Source organism: Crinia signifera, chromosome 9 (genome assembly GCF_055691185.1).
Source record: "Crinia signifera chromosome 9, ASM5569118v1, whole genome shotgun sequence".
In the NCBI taxonomy this organism is placed as follows: domain Eukaryota; kingdom Metazoa; phylum Chordata; class Amphibia; order Anura; family Myobatrachidae; genus Crinia; species Crinia signifera.
The window spans coordinates 157,669,052-157,686,284 of record NC_139225.1 but is presented as its reverse complement, the minus strand read 5'-3'; the positions used below and the strand labels follow the sequence as shown (position 1 = coordinate 157,686,284).

Sequence of the window (17,233 nt, the reverse complement as noted above, 5' to 3'; positions counted from 1 at the left end):
CCCGTAAAATTCGGAATCTGCTATGGGAGGAGAAAAGTATCCATCTGTTTCAAGACTTTTCAGTAGAATTGTCCAGAGCCCGAACATCCTTTTCCCCAATCTGCACGCACTAGTCATGGAAAAGCAGAAATTTGCCCTTATATATCCGGCGAAATTGCGGATTTTCACTGCAGACACCCATTACGACTTTCACACTTCTGATGATGCCCGTGAGTTCCTCAAGGACAGACAAGCAGCAGCATCAGCCGACATTGCAGACCCCCCAGATTGAACATCCCTCCTACCCATGCCATAACGCATATAGGATGATTCTCTGAAATTCATGATGAAGCTCAGAGATAGTTATCTCTCATTTAATACCTTTTGACTGATTTAGATTAGTAGACATGTGACGTATTCTACTCAACCTCAGTGCCTCTGTTCTCTTTTTCTTCCCTCCTTTCCATTTTTCATCCTTTAATTTTTATAAACAGTTGGAAGTGGCTGGGTCCAATACAGTTGTTACAACAGGGTCCTCGGATATAGGTGATGCCCTGGTTATCTAGAAAATATTTTCTTACCACCTTGTGGTTGTTACAATTTATAGCTTCTTTAAATGTTTATTATACCCCTTTTAAACCACCTCAAAACCCCGGGTCTTCGGCGGGTCAGAGGCGGTGTAAATGTGTCAGGCTGTGTCCCTTTACAGGGGACTTCTACCCAGGTCCTGACCTGGGTAGAACACGGCTAGGACCTGGGTAGAGGGCAGAGTAAATGGGTACACCGAGTCGGATTTTAAAACTTAAAAATGCTTAAATGGCAGCTCTTAGCCTCAGCCCCTACAATAGTAAAGCTAGAGGTATAGTTATCCTAGCTTCTAAATCCCTCCCTCTGTGCAAGCTGATATCGAAGGTAGATACTTACTTATACACTTATTAATCTATAATGCCCCAAACGTACTATGATCAATATATGCTCCAAATGTATATTCAAAATCCTTTTTCAAAAATATTATCCATCTCCTCTTACCCTCATATTTCTACCCCTATAATAGTATGTGGAGACTTTAATTTGGCATCTCATCCCACTTTAGATCGATCCTCATCCCCTAAACACCCTCGTCATACCCTGAAATTAGGAATACAATTTCTCTGCGAATCACTTCAGCTAGTAGATGTGTGGAGAGCTCACAGGTACACAGGCCTCTCCGCTGCTCACCACACCTTCTCCCGCATCGACTATCTACGCGTATCCACTTCACTTTTCCCTGTAGTGAAGACAGACAATATTTCCCCAAATCTACTATGAGACCACGCACTAATCATGGTGATTGGTCTATTCAAACATCTACAGAAAAATCCACATACCGCTCTTGGCGTTTTCCTGCCCACCTGATCCACTCCTCTGCATTTCTGCAATATCTAGAGGAAACATGGGAAGACCACCATACCCATATGTCGACCAGTTTCTCCAACCGCTTGTTCAAGGTGTTAGCAGTTACCTGAAGGATACGGGTGACTTTCTTGCCAAAATTGGTGAGATTGATGTGCTTCCTGCCGGTGTGTGGTTGTGCACTATGGATGTACAATCACTATACACCATAATCCCACACCGACAGGGCATTGATTCCTTAAGGGATAGTCTTGTTAAGAGTGGCCACAAACAGCCACCAATTGAATTTTTACTTGATCTGGTAGATCTAATACTCACAAAAAATTACTTCATGTATGGGGCGGAGTTTTATGAGCAAAAAAATGGTACCGCCATGGGTTCAAATATAGCGCCATCATACGCTAACCTGTATTTGGCTACGTATGAACAAAATCATATTTACCCCATGTTTGGTCATCAGATACTCCGCTACTACCGTTATATTGACGATGTTTTTATTTTATGGTCTGGCACTGAGAACAACTTTAAATTGATGATTGAACATCTTAATTGTCTTGACGAGCCAGTTAAATTTACATCAAATATCCAGTTTGCTACAATTGAGTTTTTGGATGTGAGACTGTTCAAAGATGGGTCAGGTCTTGGGTCGACGCTATACAGAAAGGACACTGACCGTAATACGTTCTTACACCCTAGCAGTCAACATCCTACTTCATTGAAAGAGAGCCTGCCCATATCGCAATTTCTTAGGGTACTAAGAATTAATTCTAACACCGAAAATACGGAATTACAGCTTGATGAAATGCGGGCACGATTCCTGGACAGGGGGTACTCACCAGTGGTCATTAATCGATGTCTGAAAAAAGCGCGGACAAAGTTCCGTAATAATGTACAGACCAAGACGAATAAAGCCGCCAACAGATTGGTCCATGTTAGCACGTATGACCATGCTTCTGGGCAGAGTAAAGTTATCTACAAAAAGTTTTGGCCGATTGTAGGCACCGATCCTGCACTCAAGTTGGATACAAGGACACCACCGATGAGTGCCTACCGGTGAGGTCCCAATATTCGCCAACTACTGATGCGACCAACCATGCATCCCTCACCAAAAGCCACTACTTGGCTATCAGGTGGCAAACCTGGATGCTTCAGGTGCACGTCCTGTACCACTTGTCACTCAATGATCGCTGGGACAACTTTCTCTCACCCGCACAGCGGCGAAAAGATCAAGATAAAGAAAAAACTTCTATGTAGCATGGACTTCGTTATCTATATTTTGATGTGCCCATGTGGGCTGTACTACACGGGGTTAACAACCCGATGCTTCAAGGAACGTATGGCCAACCACCGTACATCTATACGTGCTGCCTATGCTACGGGTAGTTCTGATAAACCGGTGGCAAGGCACTTCTTAAAATTGGGCCATCAGATATCTACCCTACGGTGTATGCTCATCGACCACGTCCCAAAGGACCCACGTGGTGGGAATAGAGAATTAAAACTCAAGAAACTGGAAGCAAGGTGGATAGCCCGATTGAACACTATCGACCCGAAAGGGTTAAATGAATATAACCACCTTAGTATATTCCTACAATAGGCTCCTACCAGACACAGTGTTAAAAACTTTTTCTTTTTCTTTTTGACACATATACTGCCGGGATTTTTTTATTCATTTTTTCTATCGCCACTGGTGTTAGCAGTGACTATGGGACTTTGTCCCAATAGTCACCTTATTGCTGTCTTCTGTCTCAATCCATTACATGTTACTTGTGTGTTATTTGTCTTTTGTTTTTTTGATGTATGCGTCATCATTATATATGTTTTTATCTTAAAGTGCATCCTATAGACTCCTCCCTCCTGAATGCTGCAGGCAACTTTGCTTAAATTTATAACTGTTACTTCCATATAGCCCTTCTTTATTTGCTAGTATGGGCGTTAATGCACATAGCCTCTGTGCGTTCCATTTTCTATCTATTTGGAACGCACACGCACTTCCGCTATCGGAGGCGCACCCTGGTTACCAGTTGTCTTCCTGGTAACAGGCGCCTGCTTGTGACGCGCATCGGCGCGTCTTTCTGACGCTCACTCCACTTCGGGACCTCACCAGTAATGCTAGCCTGTATGCGTTTCACCGCTATGTTAGGTGACACGCACGCGCACTTCCGGCTTCGGAGGCGCACCGATGTGGCTACTTATCAGCTTTTTCTTTATAGCAGCGTTACTGCTACAACGTCCTTAGTAAGTATTAGCTTTACTGCCACCTTACTCAACTATAGTGTCTACCTTTTACTGCTTTTCTCATTGCCCAATAGCTTAATTAAGGGTTTACTTGGTACTTATGTAGTATCTGGGCGTCCGATTTAGAAATCGGATCGCATCGCATGCGACCAAATCATATGCGATGCAATGGTCAAGATTTTTCCATAGGATTCAATGTTAAAATGGTCTGAGTCCATTTTAACATAGAATTCAATGGGAAAAAGGGGTCCTTTTTCCTTTCCCCACTATCCAAGTGGGCATGGAGTTGGATATAAACCTGTGGCGAGCGTAGCGAGCCCCGCGAGGGGACACAGAATACTTTTTAAGAAATATGCGTCCGCTCGCCACGCTTCGGGCTCGGTGGCTCGCTGCGCTCGCCACGCTATATAAAATCAACTCTGTGCCCACTTGGATAGTGGGGAAATGAACAGGACCTTCTTAACATTGAATCCTATGCAAAATCGCATCGAATCGCATCGCATCTGATTGTATGCCTTAAGGTAAGGCATACAATCTCAAAATCGGACGCCCAGATACTACATAAGTACCGTTTACTTTTATTGACCTATCAGCACGTTTTCTGCACAGCTGATGTGCTGCAGCATTAATGATGGGAGGATGTGTGTATATATAGATGCTTTGCCATGTGTGTCAGTATTACTGCCTCTCTCTTGGTGTACCCATGGATCTTATGTTCTCTGTCTTGACAAAGGCCCTATATGGGTCGAAACGTCGACTTATGATATGACCACTGAATAAAAGTGACTGACTTTTCTGCAATTGGCGAGTGCCTCCGCTTTTCATTAAGCACCTACATTTATTATTTGGCCATCTGGCTTGGATGACCCTTGTTGTGCACCCCTATCTTCAATACATTTGGATGTGAGTGCTGAACTCCCTGGATATATATATATATATATATATATATATATATATATATATATATATATATATATATATATATTATGGGGGAAATTTACTAAAGGAAATTTGTAAAAAATAGGTGTATTTGTATCCAGAAATACACCTATTTTTGACATTTACTATCCCGAAAATACGGCAATTCATATTCGTATTGATAGCACATCAATTCGACTATGAATTGCCGTATTTTCGGGATAGCAAATGTCAAAAATAAGTGTATTTCTGGATACAAATACACCTATTTTTTTACAAATTTCCTTTAGTAAATTTCCCCCATAGTGTCTGTAACACTGCCATTGTTTGGCAGCGAGTGACACTACCTCTCCTCACACATGCACAAATTCAGAGGCAATCACAAGGTACATTGAAGCATTTGCCTTGTGCGGGATTACAGATAGATAGATAGATAGATAGATAGATAGATAGATAGATAGATAGATAGATAGATAGATAGATAGATAGTGAACACATTAAATAATCTACAGCAAAAAAAATATATATTTTTAAATTCTTCTGCTATATAATTATAAATCAGTCAGTATAAAATCTTCCTGTGTATCATTCGTAAAGAAACACAATTTACATCTGCACAGATTTTGAGGTTTGACGCACCGTAACCACATTTCCCAGATAAATACCAACTTTGTATCAGTCAGAGTCACATTGTTGCCCGGTGTCAGTGGATTACATGTTAACACAGTAAAATTTAATTGCAACACAAATATATTTATTCCCGTACTCGGAGACCCTCTATGTGTGATTAGGGAATGGATTTATTTAATATAAAAAAAAAAAATCAATAATAACTCTCTCACAGTGTCTATGATGTAGACGAAGGGCTGCCGACTCCACAGGACTGCTGGGCGTCCGACGCGCGCCTCCAGGTGACAGCGTAGATCTCGTCTGTAAAGCAAACACTCACTGACAACCAGGCGGTTCTGTCATCTCACAAATAACAGGACAAAAACACACAGGGACAAGAACTGGGCATCCGGATAATAGATGCACAGTGTCTAGATAGATGGTTAATAAGGGGCGATGATTGACCTTTGACTGTTTATCTAGACACTGTTGACCCTTTGACCCAGAACCCAATTACCGAGAATTCAGCGTATGGATTATTTGATAGCCTGCGTCTAAATAGGCAATCAATAGGTTGGCCACTATTGGTCGACAGTCAAAAAGGTCAACATAAGCAAAGGGTCCGCATGATTTTTCGTAACATAATTGTTGGCAATACCGACATCAGTCGACACAGACCCCAAATTAGTGTAACACCTAATTTCTTAAATCCACCAAGGTGATTTGCCTTTCCTAAAATTCTGCGTCTAAAATCCCTATGGATACAATACATTCTTCCCTCCAGTTCCCATTCCCAGGAGTCACACACACTGTACCTGTAAGATGAGGTGAGCGCATGATACAGGTGTCCCCTCTCTCGTGGCTGGAAGACCCGTTTATAGGAGGAGATCCTGCTGAGACTCATGCTTCCTGTGAGATGTGCCGGATACCGGTGACTTGTGCAGGGATAATACAGACTTCCATGGCAGGCGGAGAATGTAACGCACAGGTGAGACAATCCTCACCCTGGTAATGGGAGGCACGGACGGCTCCTCTGCACTGCACTGTCCCATGCTACAGACCAACTACATAAGTAAACAGTAATGTCAGCACCAGCGGCTGTGTGCGCCCGAACAGAGCAACACCTGAAATCTTCTATCAGGAGCCAGCTAGTGACTGCTGGAATGCACAACACTTTAATTCCCCCTGTAGAGGTGAGGAGCAATGACAGCCTTTTATTGTATAGAATGATGAATTATGGTTAATTGGCGACCGATTATTGCATCTGCCCATCTATCGGGCATTACCCTAACTATAGCAAGGGTTTGTTACCGTGATAATTGCATATTTGTGACATTTACAGGACGTTAGAAAACAAGTCTCTGTTGTGATTTGGAACTACAAGTGCCAGCAGGGTTTGCAAGCCTTAGTTATTACTATTATAAACCAGCCACTATACAGATAGAGCGACGCTCATCCATTGCGACAGCGCGCCTAGGCGAGGGTTCTGGCGAGCCACTTTTGAAGCGCACCACAGTGCGTTGAGGCACGCCATACAATATCCATACAATACACATCACCACAGCTGGGTGGATAATGCTCCACTAATGCAGCAGTGGATATACAGATGGAACTGCGCCATTCGCCGAGAATGGGACTCGCTTGCGTGTGAAACGCTCGTATGTCTCATTCTCGGCGAACATCGCTGCAGCTCCAACTGTACAGTACAGTACAAGCTCAGGCAAACGGGCCATGTAATGTCCGGGCCCCCTAGACCAGTGGTTCCCAACCATGGTCCTCAAGTACCCCCAACAGTGCACGTTTTCCAAGTCACCCGGCAGGTGCACTCTTTATTCAGTCACATTTTAAAAGATCCACAGGTGGAGCTAATTATGTCACTTGTGATTCTGTGAGGAGACCTGCAATACGTGCACTGTTGGGGTACTTGAGGACCAGGGTTGGGAACCACTGCCCTAGACAAATGATTCCATAAACATAGTGTCCTGCAATTCCTGTATCCGCTGCTGAATACTGTGGGCTGAATACTGTGAACACAAATCCAGAATTGGACGCTCTTGCATCTCATTGTCGGCGAATGGTGCAACAGCTTCAACTGCACGGGATCACTCTTTACATACACTCATAAGCACAGGTTGCGATCACCATGTATCATAGGCTGGTCGACTCCATGCTGGAGACCGGGGTTCGAGTCTTAGGGCTATTTCACACACTCTGGCTCCTGCCGGGCGGCAAAACCCCGCACGGCCAGGAAGCTGTGCCTCACACAGAAGTTAATAATGGACACAAATGTGTCCATTCACATGGGACAGCCACGGCCCGGCCACGAGGCATGCATGCTGCGGCGGATGACGTACTCAGTATGCTGGTGTCATGGCTTCCATTAGGGATCACCCGTACAGCTCCAGCGAGTTAAGAATCCTGGTTTGCCGGTGAGATAGAATTAACGCATACATGGTGTGCCAGCAGGGAGATCCAGCAGATGCTGGGGAGGACCCCCACTGTCCGGTCACTCCCGAGAAGGTGGAGTGACCTGATTTGGAGGAACCCCTGCACACACTTGACAAATGAAAAAGTAGAAGATACGGTCACCTCCAGTCAGCGTGATGGCATCCTCATCTGAAGAAGACTAATGGTGCCCATACACGTTACAATTATTGTATACAATATTGTATACAATATCGCATCTCATCCGATCTCGGTTTTGCGATAACATCAGATGAGATGAGATCTAGTACAAAAAGTATGTGCTGCACATACTTTTTGTACTAGATCTCATCTCATCTGATGTCATCGCAAAACCGAGATCGGATGAGATGCGATATTGTATACAATATTGTATACAATAATTGTAACGTGTATGGGCACCTTTAGACGCAGAAAAATGTTATGAGGATGGCATCATGCTGACGGGTGATACAATCTACTTTTTCATTTATCAAGCCTGTGTGGTGGTACTCGAGATTTACCATGAGCACCAAGCCGACCGCACCTCCCTAATATGGTAACAGACACCCCCGTTTTGTGAACCACCTTGTTCATTGCTTGTTTTAAACTGCACTTGTACTTTTCATGTGTGTGTTTAATGTTTTCATCTGGTTCATTTTCCCCTAATTCCAAAGGGTCCAGATTATTATTTGCATACATTTGTCTATCATATCACCTGTGAATTATAGCACCACTGTGCTGGATCAATTAAGGTAGTGCTACTATTAACTGAGAGTGGACAAATTTTGTCATAACTCTTATACAACAAAATATATTTAATTACAAGTTCAGACACAAGTAGTCAAAGGTCTTAGCTACAAAACATAATTCTCCATTGCCTTCTTTACTCCTTTGTTGGCCACAGCCCTGACTTTTATTCTTAACCCCTCCATAAAGCGTTTTTCCATGAGAAGCCGCAACTTCAAAACTCATTTTTTTCACAATTCTCTCGAATCCAATCCAACTTTTGGGTTTTCTGGGATGTCTGAATATCTTTTTTTACATAGAGCCCAAAATCGTTCAATAGGTCTACACGGGGGCAAATTTGAAGCGTTTGCTTCTCGACGTACAAATTCAAGCTGAATGTCCTGAAGATGGTTAACGACAGCATTTGCAAAATGGCATGTTGCCATGTCTGGCCAGAAGAGTACCGATTCTAGAGAATGATGTTGGTGGATGAAGGGTACTAATATACCTTTAATACAATTTTCAAGGTGCACCCGTTGGTCCATGGAGGTGTTACTAACAAAGGGTTTTGAAACATTTCCATCAGAGTCAAGAGCTTGCCAAACAAGGAATTTCTTAGGAAATTTACTTTTGGTCTTAAATTTGTGTTGATATTCAACTTCCGCACCCTTTTCTGAATGATAAAATGCCCTTTTTGGGATCTCTGATGGGTCCACAGGGACGTACTGTATGTCTCACCATCAATGATGAGGATTTTTCGTTGGATTTTTCGTTGCATTTTTCAATAAAGTGTTTTGCATGCTGCTTGGATGCGTGGTTCTTGAAATTGGGTGTATTTGGGAAAGGAGGTTTTTTTGTTATGGCCTTAATGCCCAACTTCTCAAACTTTAATTCTTCCTACCCAAGATCTTTTCATTTTAATTTTTCTTTGCCGCTGCAGCCACAGTACTGGAGGGGTACTTCCTGTAAAGCTTCTTGATCTCCTCCATGTTTCTTTGGGTCGCTAGCTTCGGTGTACGACCTGGATTCTTTTTAAAACTTATTTCATTGGAAAGCTGGATCTTTTTGATATACCTGTGGATAGTTGCTTTTTTGAAATTCTGCCAGGTCACATTCGAGTCTTTGTTTGCCACGGTATAATAAAACTGTAAAACACATTCCGCAAGTCCTTCACTTTGACGTTGGTTCATTTGAGAAAGCTGCATTCTCAGAATAAAATATAAATAATAAATACTAAGTAGATAGTGGAGAATTCAATTAATGAAAACACATTTGTTTAAACGTACACTGGAAACGTGATATATGACATTTTACACCAGTCCCACTTAATAGTAGCACTACCTTATCTATTTTAAATGGAGAAAAATTTCTACTAGTGCATTTCAATGGCCACTTCACAAACGCACAATGCGGATTCTTTCATAGCTGTGCATTAGAAATCCAACGCAGTGGTTATTTTAAAAAGACATCTGGTGGATGATCACTGGTATTGCAGTCATTCGGAAACGCCATTCGCCACACTGAGCAACTTATTTACTGAGGCGACAAGCCAAACGCCATAGGCAGGCTAGACAAGCATGGCTCAAATCTGCATGCCGGCCATGGCCCAGCTCATAGGACACCCTGTAGGTGGTATGGATACATCGGTTGGGTAAGGCTTATAGTACACTCTGTAGGTGGTATGGTTACATCAGTGTGGTAAGGCTCAGGGGACATACTGCAGGTGGTATGGATACATCAGTTGGGTAAGGCTGACAGGACATCCTGTAGGTGGTATGGGTACATTGGTTGGGTAAGGCTCAGCAGACATCCTGCAGGTGGTATGGACACATCAGTTGGGTAAGGCTCACAGTACACACAGCCCACATACACAAATTGCCGGCTGTATGCTACTTATCAAGTTTAGACACACACACACACAGGCAACATTCCAAGTGAAGCGCCACGCAATGCCCTAAGGAATAAATTACCTACAGCAATGACATAAAAGTACTTTATTCGTTACACAAGACTATTCATTTTGTCCATACATTTTATGTACCAAATAAATTAACTACATATAAAAATAAATTGGTGACCAAAAGATACACAAAGTTCCACTAGCCTGTACAGTGGAGGAGACAGGCATAAATATCAGGTACTGGGGAACCTCGTGTCCAGGGTGATGCAGGGAAACCTCACATATAGAAACAGTACAAATCGCCCTACGCAGCGTTGGAAACGTAGTACCAAACACGTGCTAATAACATCACACCGACACGGAGTACAGGACGCCAAGGGTGACATGAGATAAGCCCCACATAGGAGTAATAGAACACTTAGGATACAACTCAGAGAGGCTATTACTGTGACGCTGCAGCTGTTTGTACTGTAGGTGCCCGTATTCCGTAACACACGGTGACAAAAAAACCTGGTAGTTGTACTAACACTAAGTAACATTTGTCTATAACCATGGCAACCACAGTCAGGTTAACTCAGTGGTAGCCAACCCTAGCCCTCGAAAGCTACCAACAGTTCACATTTTCCAGATAACCTAGCTGCTGCACAGCTGCACTCATTAATCACTGACACATTTTAACAGATACACAGATGGAGCTAATTAGCTCACTTGTGATTCTGTGGGGAGACCTGCAAAACATGCACTGTTGGTAGCTCTCGAGGACTAGGGTTGGCTACCCCAGGGTTAACTGAATGGAGGAAGAGATATCTGCTGTGTGACATAAGGGTCTTCAAGATATACTATATACTGCTCTATACCAATAACACAGAAAGCCAAAAACATCCCCGTTTAAGTGTACTGCCTTGATAGCCATGCTTTCTACAGCCTTTGGTTTGGCTAGCTTTAAAAGGAACATTCCACATGTAGCAGTACCTTGAGAGGAGGGGAAACGTACATAGACTATGACAATGGTTCCCAACCCTGGTCCTCAAGTACCCCCAACAGTGTACGTTTTCCAAGTCACCCAGCAGGTGCACTCATTATTCAGTCACATTTTAAAAGATCCACAGGTGGAGCTAATTATTTTGCCTGTGATTCTGTGTGGAGACCTGGAAAATATGCACTGTTGGGGGTATTTGAGGACCAGGGTTGGGAACCATTGATGTAGACTATGTAAATGGACTATAACGCCTATCCCCCACCTCCCCAGCTGTGTTTCTCCTCCTATATCAGTGGAAGACACATCTGTATGTGGAGTGCTTGTTTGCCTTCCACCCTGACGACGGAGAAGTTCACAAACCAGATACGGTTAGATACAGCTTTCCAAAGATCAGACGGAGGAAAAAGGTTCCATTTGGAAGAGGTTTATATATGAAGTTATTTTAGTAACTCAATAGGAAGGCTTCCCACCCCTATAACATAACTAATATGGGTATTCGGGTTCTGCATTACTGAGGCTTCGCAAATCTCTGCAAGAGAACGCAGGACTTAAGTTTCCCATTGTGATTATTTAGGCGGGTGACACTGTAACTAACGTATAGAGATGAAGACTGAAAGCAGCCTGTGTCACTCACTGCCAGAACCGACACAGTACTAATAATCTATGGATACAGGTAGCTCTGACATTCTCCATGTGTATGGCACATGTATCATTGTGTAAATTGTATACTTGAGCATTAGGACAATTGTTGTGCTTTGTGGAATATTGGTTAGACCACAAAAACATGGCTGTCCCATACCTACTTAGCGTAGCCTATATACGGACCATCATAGAAAATTGCTCCATTCCACAGGGTCACCATATACAGGGGGAACATTTATAAACACTTGGAAAGAAATACAATGGAGAGAGGCAAAGTACAGTACCAACCAATCACCATCTCTTAAATGTACCATGGCTGAAATTCCTGCCATTACTACTGTCTGACTCTGCGGAAGCCATCTCCACTGGTAGGGCTGGGGGTGTACTTGGTGGCAATGGCAGGGAGTGCAATAGGACATCATGAGTTCCGATCAGGATAGTACTAATGATGCAGCTGGCCGGACAGTCACTGCTGCATATGGCGTATTGCACTGGAACCCATATGGTCTTATGGGACGAGCAGCGTTCCCTTACCCAAAGCTCAGTTCCTGGGCATTAATGCTTGGTGTGCCCTAATCCCAATCTCCTATCATCTTATCCTTATAGAGACCATGGGGAAGAGATTTCAAACCTTCTGAAGAAAGTAGTAAGTATTGCTCATAGCAACCAGATTCTAATTATAACGTTACATAATGTGCTAGAAGCCCATTGGTTGATTTGGGCAGCACCTACACTTGTTGGCTAATTATAACGTTACACAATGTGCTAGAAGCCCATTGGTTGATTTGGGCAGCACCTACACTTGTCGGCTAATTATAACGTTCCAGAATGTGCCAGAAGCCCATTGGTTGATTTGGGCAGCGCCTATACTTGTCTTCTTTAGAAGGATTGATACGTCATCGCACCAGTTAGTCATAAAACGCGTGGTTGCGTACAAGTAACTGAACCCTCTGCAATCATCCGGGTAGCATGATTAATGGGAAATGAAAAATCCCAGTAACAAGTAAGGGATCTATCCGGGCTGGGGCCCACCGTTGTACATACACATTAACTTTGCGGACGTGAGATTAACTATAATGAAGATCAGCCAGTAAACATCATAATATACATTTAAACAGTGACCATATCTAGGCATCTGCAGGTAAAAGGATAGCGGAATATGGCTGCAGGGTATATACCCGGCTCTGCCCTTTATTGATTAGTAACAAGCACATAAGTTGGATGCAAATTTCCCTTAAAGCGTAAGCAAATTTTTCAATTGGAAGTATTAAATAACATTATTTGCATTTCTCATTCCATATGAAATTACGGAGAAACGCGTTGAAATGTTTTTTTTTTTTAATTCTTTAACCTACAAAAATAAATAACCTAAATAAAACACCTTTAAAAAGCATCAGGCGTGTGACCGGCAAAAGTACTGCTACAAGCACCATTCCTTCGCTACAGTGACAACGCATTCTGCTTCCACCAAATTAGCCAGAATGACTCGTTACTAGAAGTTATGTGAGATTTTGCCAACACACAGTGGGAAGCAGACCTATAGTATGCTGAACCGAAAACACCTGATAAATAAGGTTAACCAGCTCACTAGAAACGGCTGCCATCACTGAGGTATGAGGCACTTTGGTGCCTCAGTGAGGTCACTGAATTCGAGCGCAAGGACAGACTGCATCGTAGGAAAAGCCAGTTTAGCCCACTACGAGGCTTCTCCCACTGAGAGTAGTTTGCAGATCCACTGGAAAAGGATACAAATAAAATAAAATATAACCATACAACATCCATTTGATACACTGTATATATACTGTATTCTCCCATGTAGCTTTAGAAGTAAGGTCTTGTAGTGTTTTTAACACCGCCCGATTTTTTTTCAGAGATAAAAGAAATAAGATGCCACAAATAATAGATTTTTTGTACATAAATCAGCAGTACAGACAAATTAGACATTACTGGAGTTAATGTTGCCCATAATGATAAAAGTGAAATGTATTTAACTATATTCTAGTCCCATGGTATAAGCAGCACATTATGACGTATGGGGCAATCACATCATTGCTGGGGTCCAATAGTTACAGTACATCCAATCGAGACCGGCTGACAGTGATTCTGCATCCCGCTTCCACAACAAAGGCTGTCCTAACGCGCACGGAGCATGGAAGGGGCGTTGAGAAGATTGCTAGTGTTCTAAGTGGACGTGTCCACCCGTACAGCTGAAAGGGAAGGACTGTGTGTACAATGTGAACAGACATCCAACAATTATATATAGTCTTCATCAGGTCTCCAAACCAGAAACAAACGCAGAATCAATGAAACGCGTCGGGTCACAGAGTGACTTCAAATGTCTGCAGAATGGAGCAAAGGGCACTTAAATAGAACTGGGTCGCACACAAAATGAACAAGACTATGGCACCAGTGTTAAGGGCGAACAAAGGGCGAGGACCATAATGTTCAAGGTATAGAAAGAGGCGCCCCTTTTTTCCCCCATGGACCGGAGAAGGCCGTGCCCCCGTTTACAGTTAAAGTTTCCCATGGAGAGGTCCTTGTGTGGCGGCTGCTCCTACGGCGCAAGCAGGAAACGGTACCATGAGCGTCTTCTTCCAACTCGTCCTCTCTGCAGCAGACAGGTCACACCCTTATACAGAGCTCAGTCTTGTGCAGCACGCGTTACTGTTACCGTCCTCATTCCTCGTCCCCCGCCAGCAGGAACCCCAGGATAAAGGTGCTCCCCCGCTGCCTTTCGCTCGCAGTCTGTTTCCCCACGAGATTTGGTGGCGGACGGAGGAGGAGACTGGTGAAAACCGTCGCTGTGTACAAACAAAATATACTTATTAAATGGGAATAAAACCCAGACAAATGCAGTGATGGAAAGCAACTTGCTGATGTGAATCTATACGTCCCAGCATGCCCTGGCAGAGCATGCTGGGACTTGTAGTTTTAGGACAGCTGGGGTTTGTCAGCTGCTAATACACACATTGGTAATGATTACATAAAGGAACCGGAGACACCAGGAGAAAATAACATTTTCCCTGTCCGCCTTGTACTAAGCATGAGGACAGGGCTCTTGGGGGTAACTTGGGGCCAGTAATGGGTACATCATAATTTGGGCAGTCCTTACCAATCAGACTGGCGCTCAGGTTGTTGTCGCTCGTGTACTTCAGCAGCTCTCGCAGAAACGCCATCAGATAGCGGAACACGTTCCGGTGACATCGCGGAAGCTGGGAAATCACCTGGATATAGAGAGAACACACACAGCTATTCCATGCACACGGGCAATAGGGGGGGGTGGGGGCACATAACAGACTCACATAACTGCAACAAGTGAACCGTTTCCTCGGCAACCTAGCGCAAGCGGAACATTGGCTGGGAAAAGCTGTAACCGTTGAAATATTTAAGTTGTGAGATATTGTATAGAAGAAAAGGCTAACGCTGCTCCTCACCCCCTTTGCATCTTTCCGGGTAAGTTCCATAGGACAGGCACCATTTAGTTGCCCTTCTTTGCACCGTCTCTAATGTATTCATATATATATCTCGGGATATGGCCCAGTATTCTAGAGGAAGTCATACCAATGACCAGAGGGAGAGGGGGGGTATAATGTCATATTAGGGAGGCCACCCTTGTCCAATTCAAAACCCAATTTTAATTAACACTACTACTCTCCCCTACCCTCCTCAGGGTCATGTATCACATCTGCATAACCCTAATAGTAATGGTCATCTCTCCGTAACAAGAGCAGCAACAGAAGCTTTGTGGTGGCTGGGATACAAACCTGCCGGCAGAGCCGCGTGTCGTGCGAGCAGTCGATGCACCGCTGGTACAACTCGTAGCAGATGACTGGCTCAGGCAGTGCTTCCAGGAAGATCAGTAATGCTTCCGCCACAGAATGGTTACTGCCAGCTGGGGGAGGGCGTTAGGGAAATGTGTAACGGTCCGGTATAAGGCAAGCGGTTTGTATATAATAATAATAATGGTGGCTTCAGAAGCTTAAACACTGATACCCTGGCAACTATGAAGGGTCGCACGTAATGCGCTAGGCTTGGCTATTTCACACACATCCGCGCCCATTAACGACTATAAAACTGGCCTCTTACCTTTTGTCACTGGCAGGATATGGGTAGGGGGCAGTCCAATATCATGTAATAAAAACTTTGTAATGGGAAGGGAGATTCAACCTTAAACAGAACTAAGAAGAGTAAAGTATATTTTTCAGGATGCATAAAATGTAGTCAACTCTCAAACCTCTTTCTTATAATGTTCTAGTTTGAGCCCAAGAAATGACAAGAGACTGGGCCTGGGAAACACTTACAATATGCACCTTTAATTCCCTAAATGCTGTAACACATTATCTTCTGCTTACGCGCTTAGATAACCAATCAGGGTGCTAGTGTATTGTCATTGCTGCGTTAAAGCTCAGCGCAGCCAGTAGAACGAAGGATACGGATGGTGTCCGGAATGCTGGTGTCTAAGCAGTCAATGATCTGCTGCAGCTCTTCCTGCTTCCCAGGTGTTTGGAAAAGATCCTCCTGTAAGAGAGGTCAAACACTTTTACAAGATGCAGTATAGGCGGTCAGACAGATGTACTGCACACTGCCATATATGTGACAGAGGTCAGTGTGTTACGTGCCCATGTGCTCAGTGTACAGTCACAATTTAAACGTGAATAACGTGTTGTGAAACAAGACATGAACAGAGCGTGACCACGCACAGACCTGGTGGCAGGCGTTCTTATACAGGTGATCCACTAACAACCAGATCTCTTTAGGGATCTTCAGAGGTTTGTCATTGGTCCCGTCAACATCTTCCGGCAACATCTGCATAACCGCTTTCTCCTGGGGAAGAAATCAACCGAAAAACCTGTAGTGAGGACAACGTGGAGCTTCTGCGATAACATTAACATGGTGGAGAGGACGATATCAGCCATAGAACAATCACATCAACACAGGTAATAAAGCACAAACTGTATGTATTGGAAATAGATTCGCAAACCTCAGTTACACCGAAAGGGAGTCTAGAAGAATTTAGATATCTGATTACGAGGATGCGACTAGTTTTTATTAGCTCGCCTGCGGATGGACACGTGCACAGTCGCACTTGCGGTCTGTAGCAAAAGCATTGGATGCAATTATTCGCACCCGACCACGGAACTTTGTGGCCGTGACGCTTGGGACCGCATTGCGGCAAAGATAACCGAGGATTCATCTGTTCTGTACGTGTGTGTTTTTACTTATACAAATGTGATTGACAAGAAGTTAAATGGAGAGTTGCTAAAAAATGTTGAGAGGTAATTAAAGCTGCCCTGAATTATGGGCGATGTATCCAAAGAAGCCTGATATAAATATTCAGGGACTGATCAATCCGTGCTCTGGTACCACAGAACAGTCAACACTGTCCAGCAGCGCACAAACCTGCA

General features: G+C 43.7%; 1 protein-coding gene across 2 annotated transcripts in view; it reads right to left on the bottom strand.

Annotated features, from left to right (window-relative positions):
- Positions 1 to 10,286: 10,286 nt before the first annotated feature.
- The window catches only part of OCRL (OCRL inositol polyphosphate-5-phosphatase), a 65,735-nt gene continuing 58,788 nt past the window's right edge, over positions 10,287 to 17,233 (bottom strand). For both annotated transcript variants that reach the window (XM_083160329.1, XM_083160330.1), the window contains 5 exons: positions 16,533 to 16,652; positions 16,262 to 16,346; positions 15,593 to 15,720; positions 14,941 to 15,052; positions 10,287 to 14,629 (listed from right to left, as the gene is read on the bottom strand). In XM_083160329.1, coding sequence (XP_083016455.1) covers positions 14,505 to 14,629; positions 14,941 to 15,052; positions 15,593 to 15,720; positions 16,262 to 16,346; positions 16,533 to 16,652 — 570 coding nt within the window. In that variant the 3' untranslated portion in view covers positions 10,287 to 14,504. The remainder of the gene's footprint in view (positions 14,630 to 14,940; positions 15,053 to 15,592; positions 15,721 to 16,261; positions 16,347 to 16,532; positions 16,653 to 17,233) is intronic.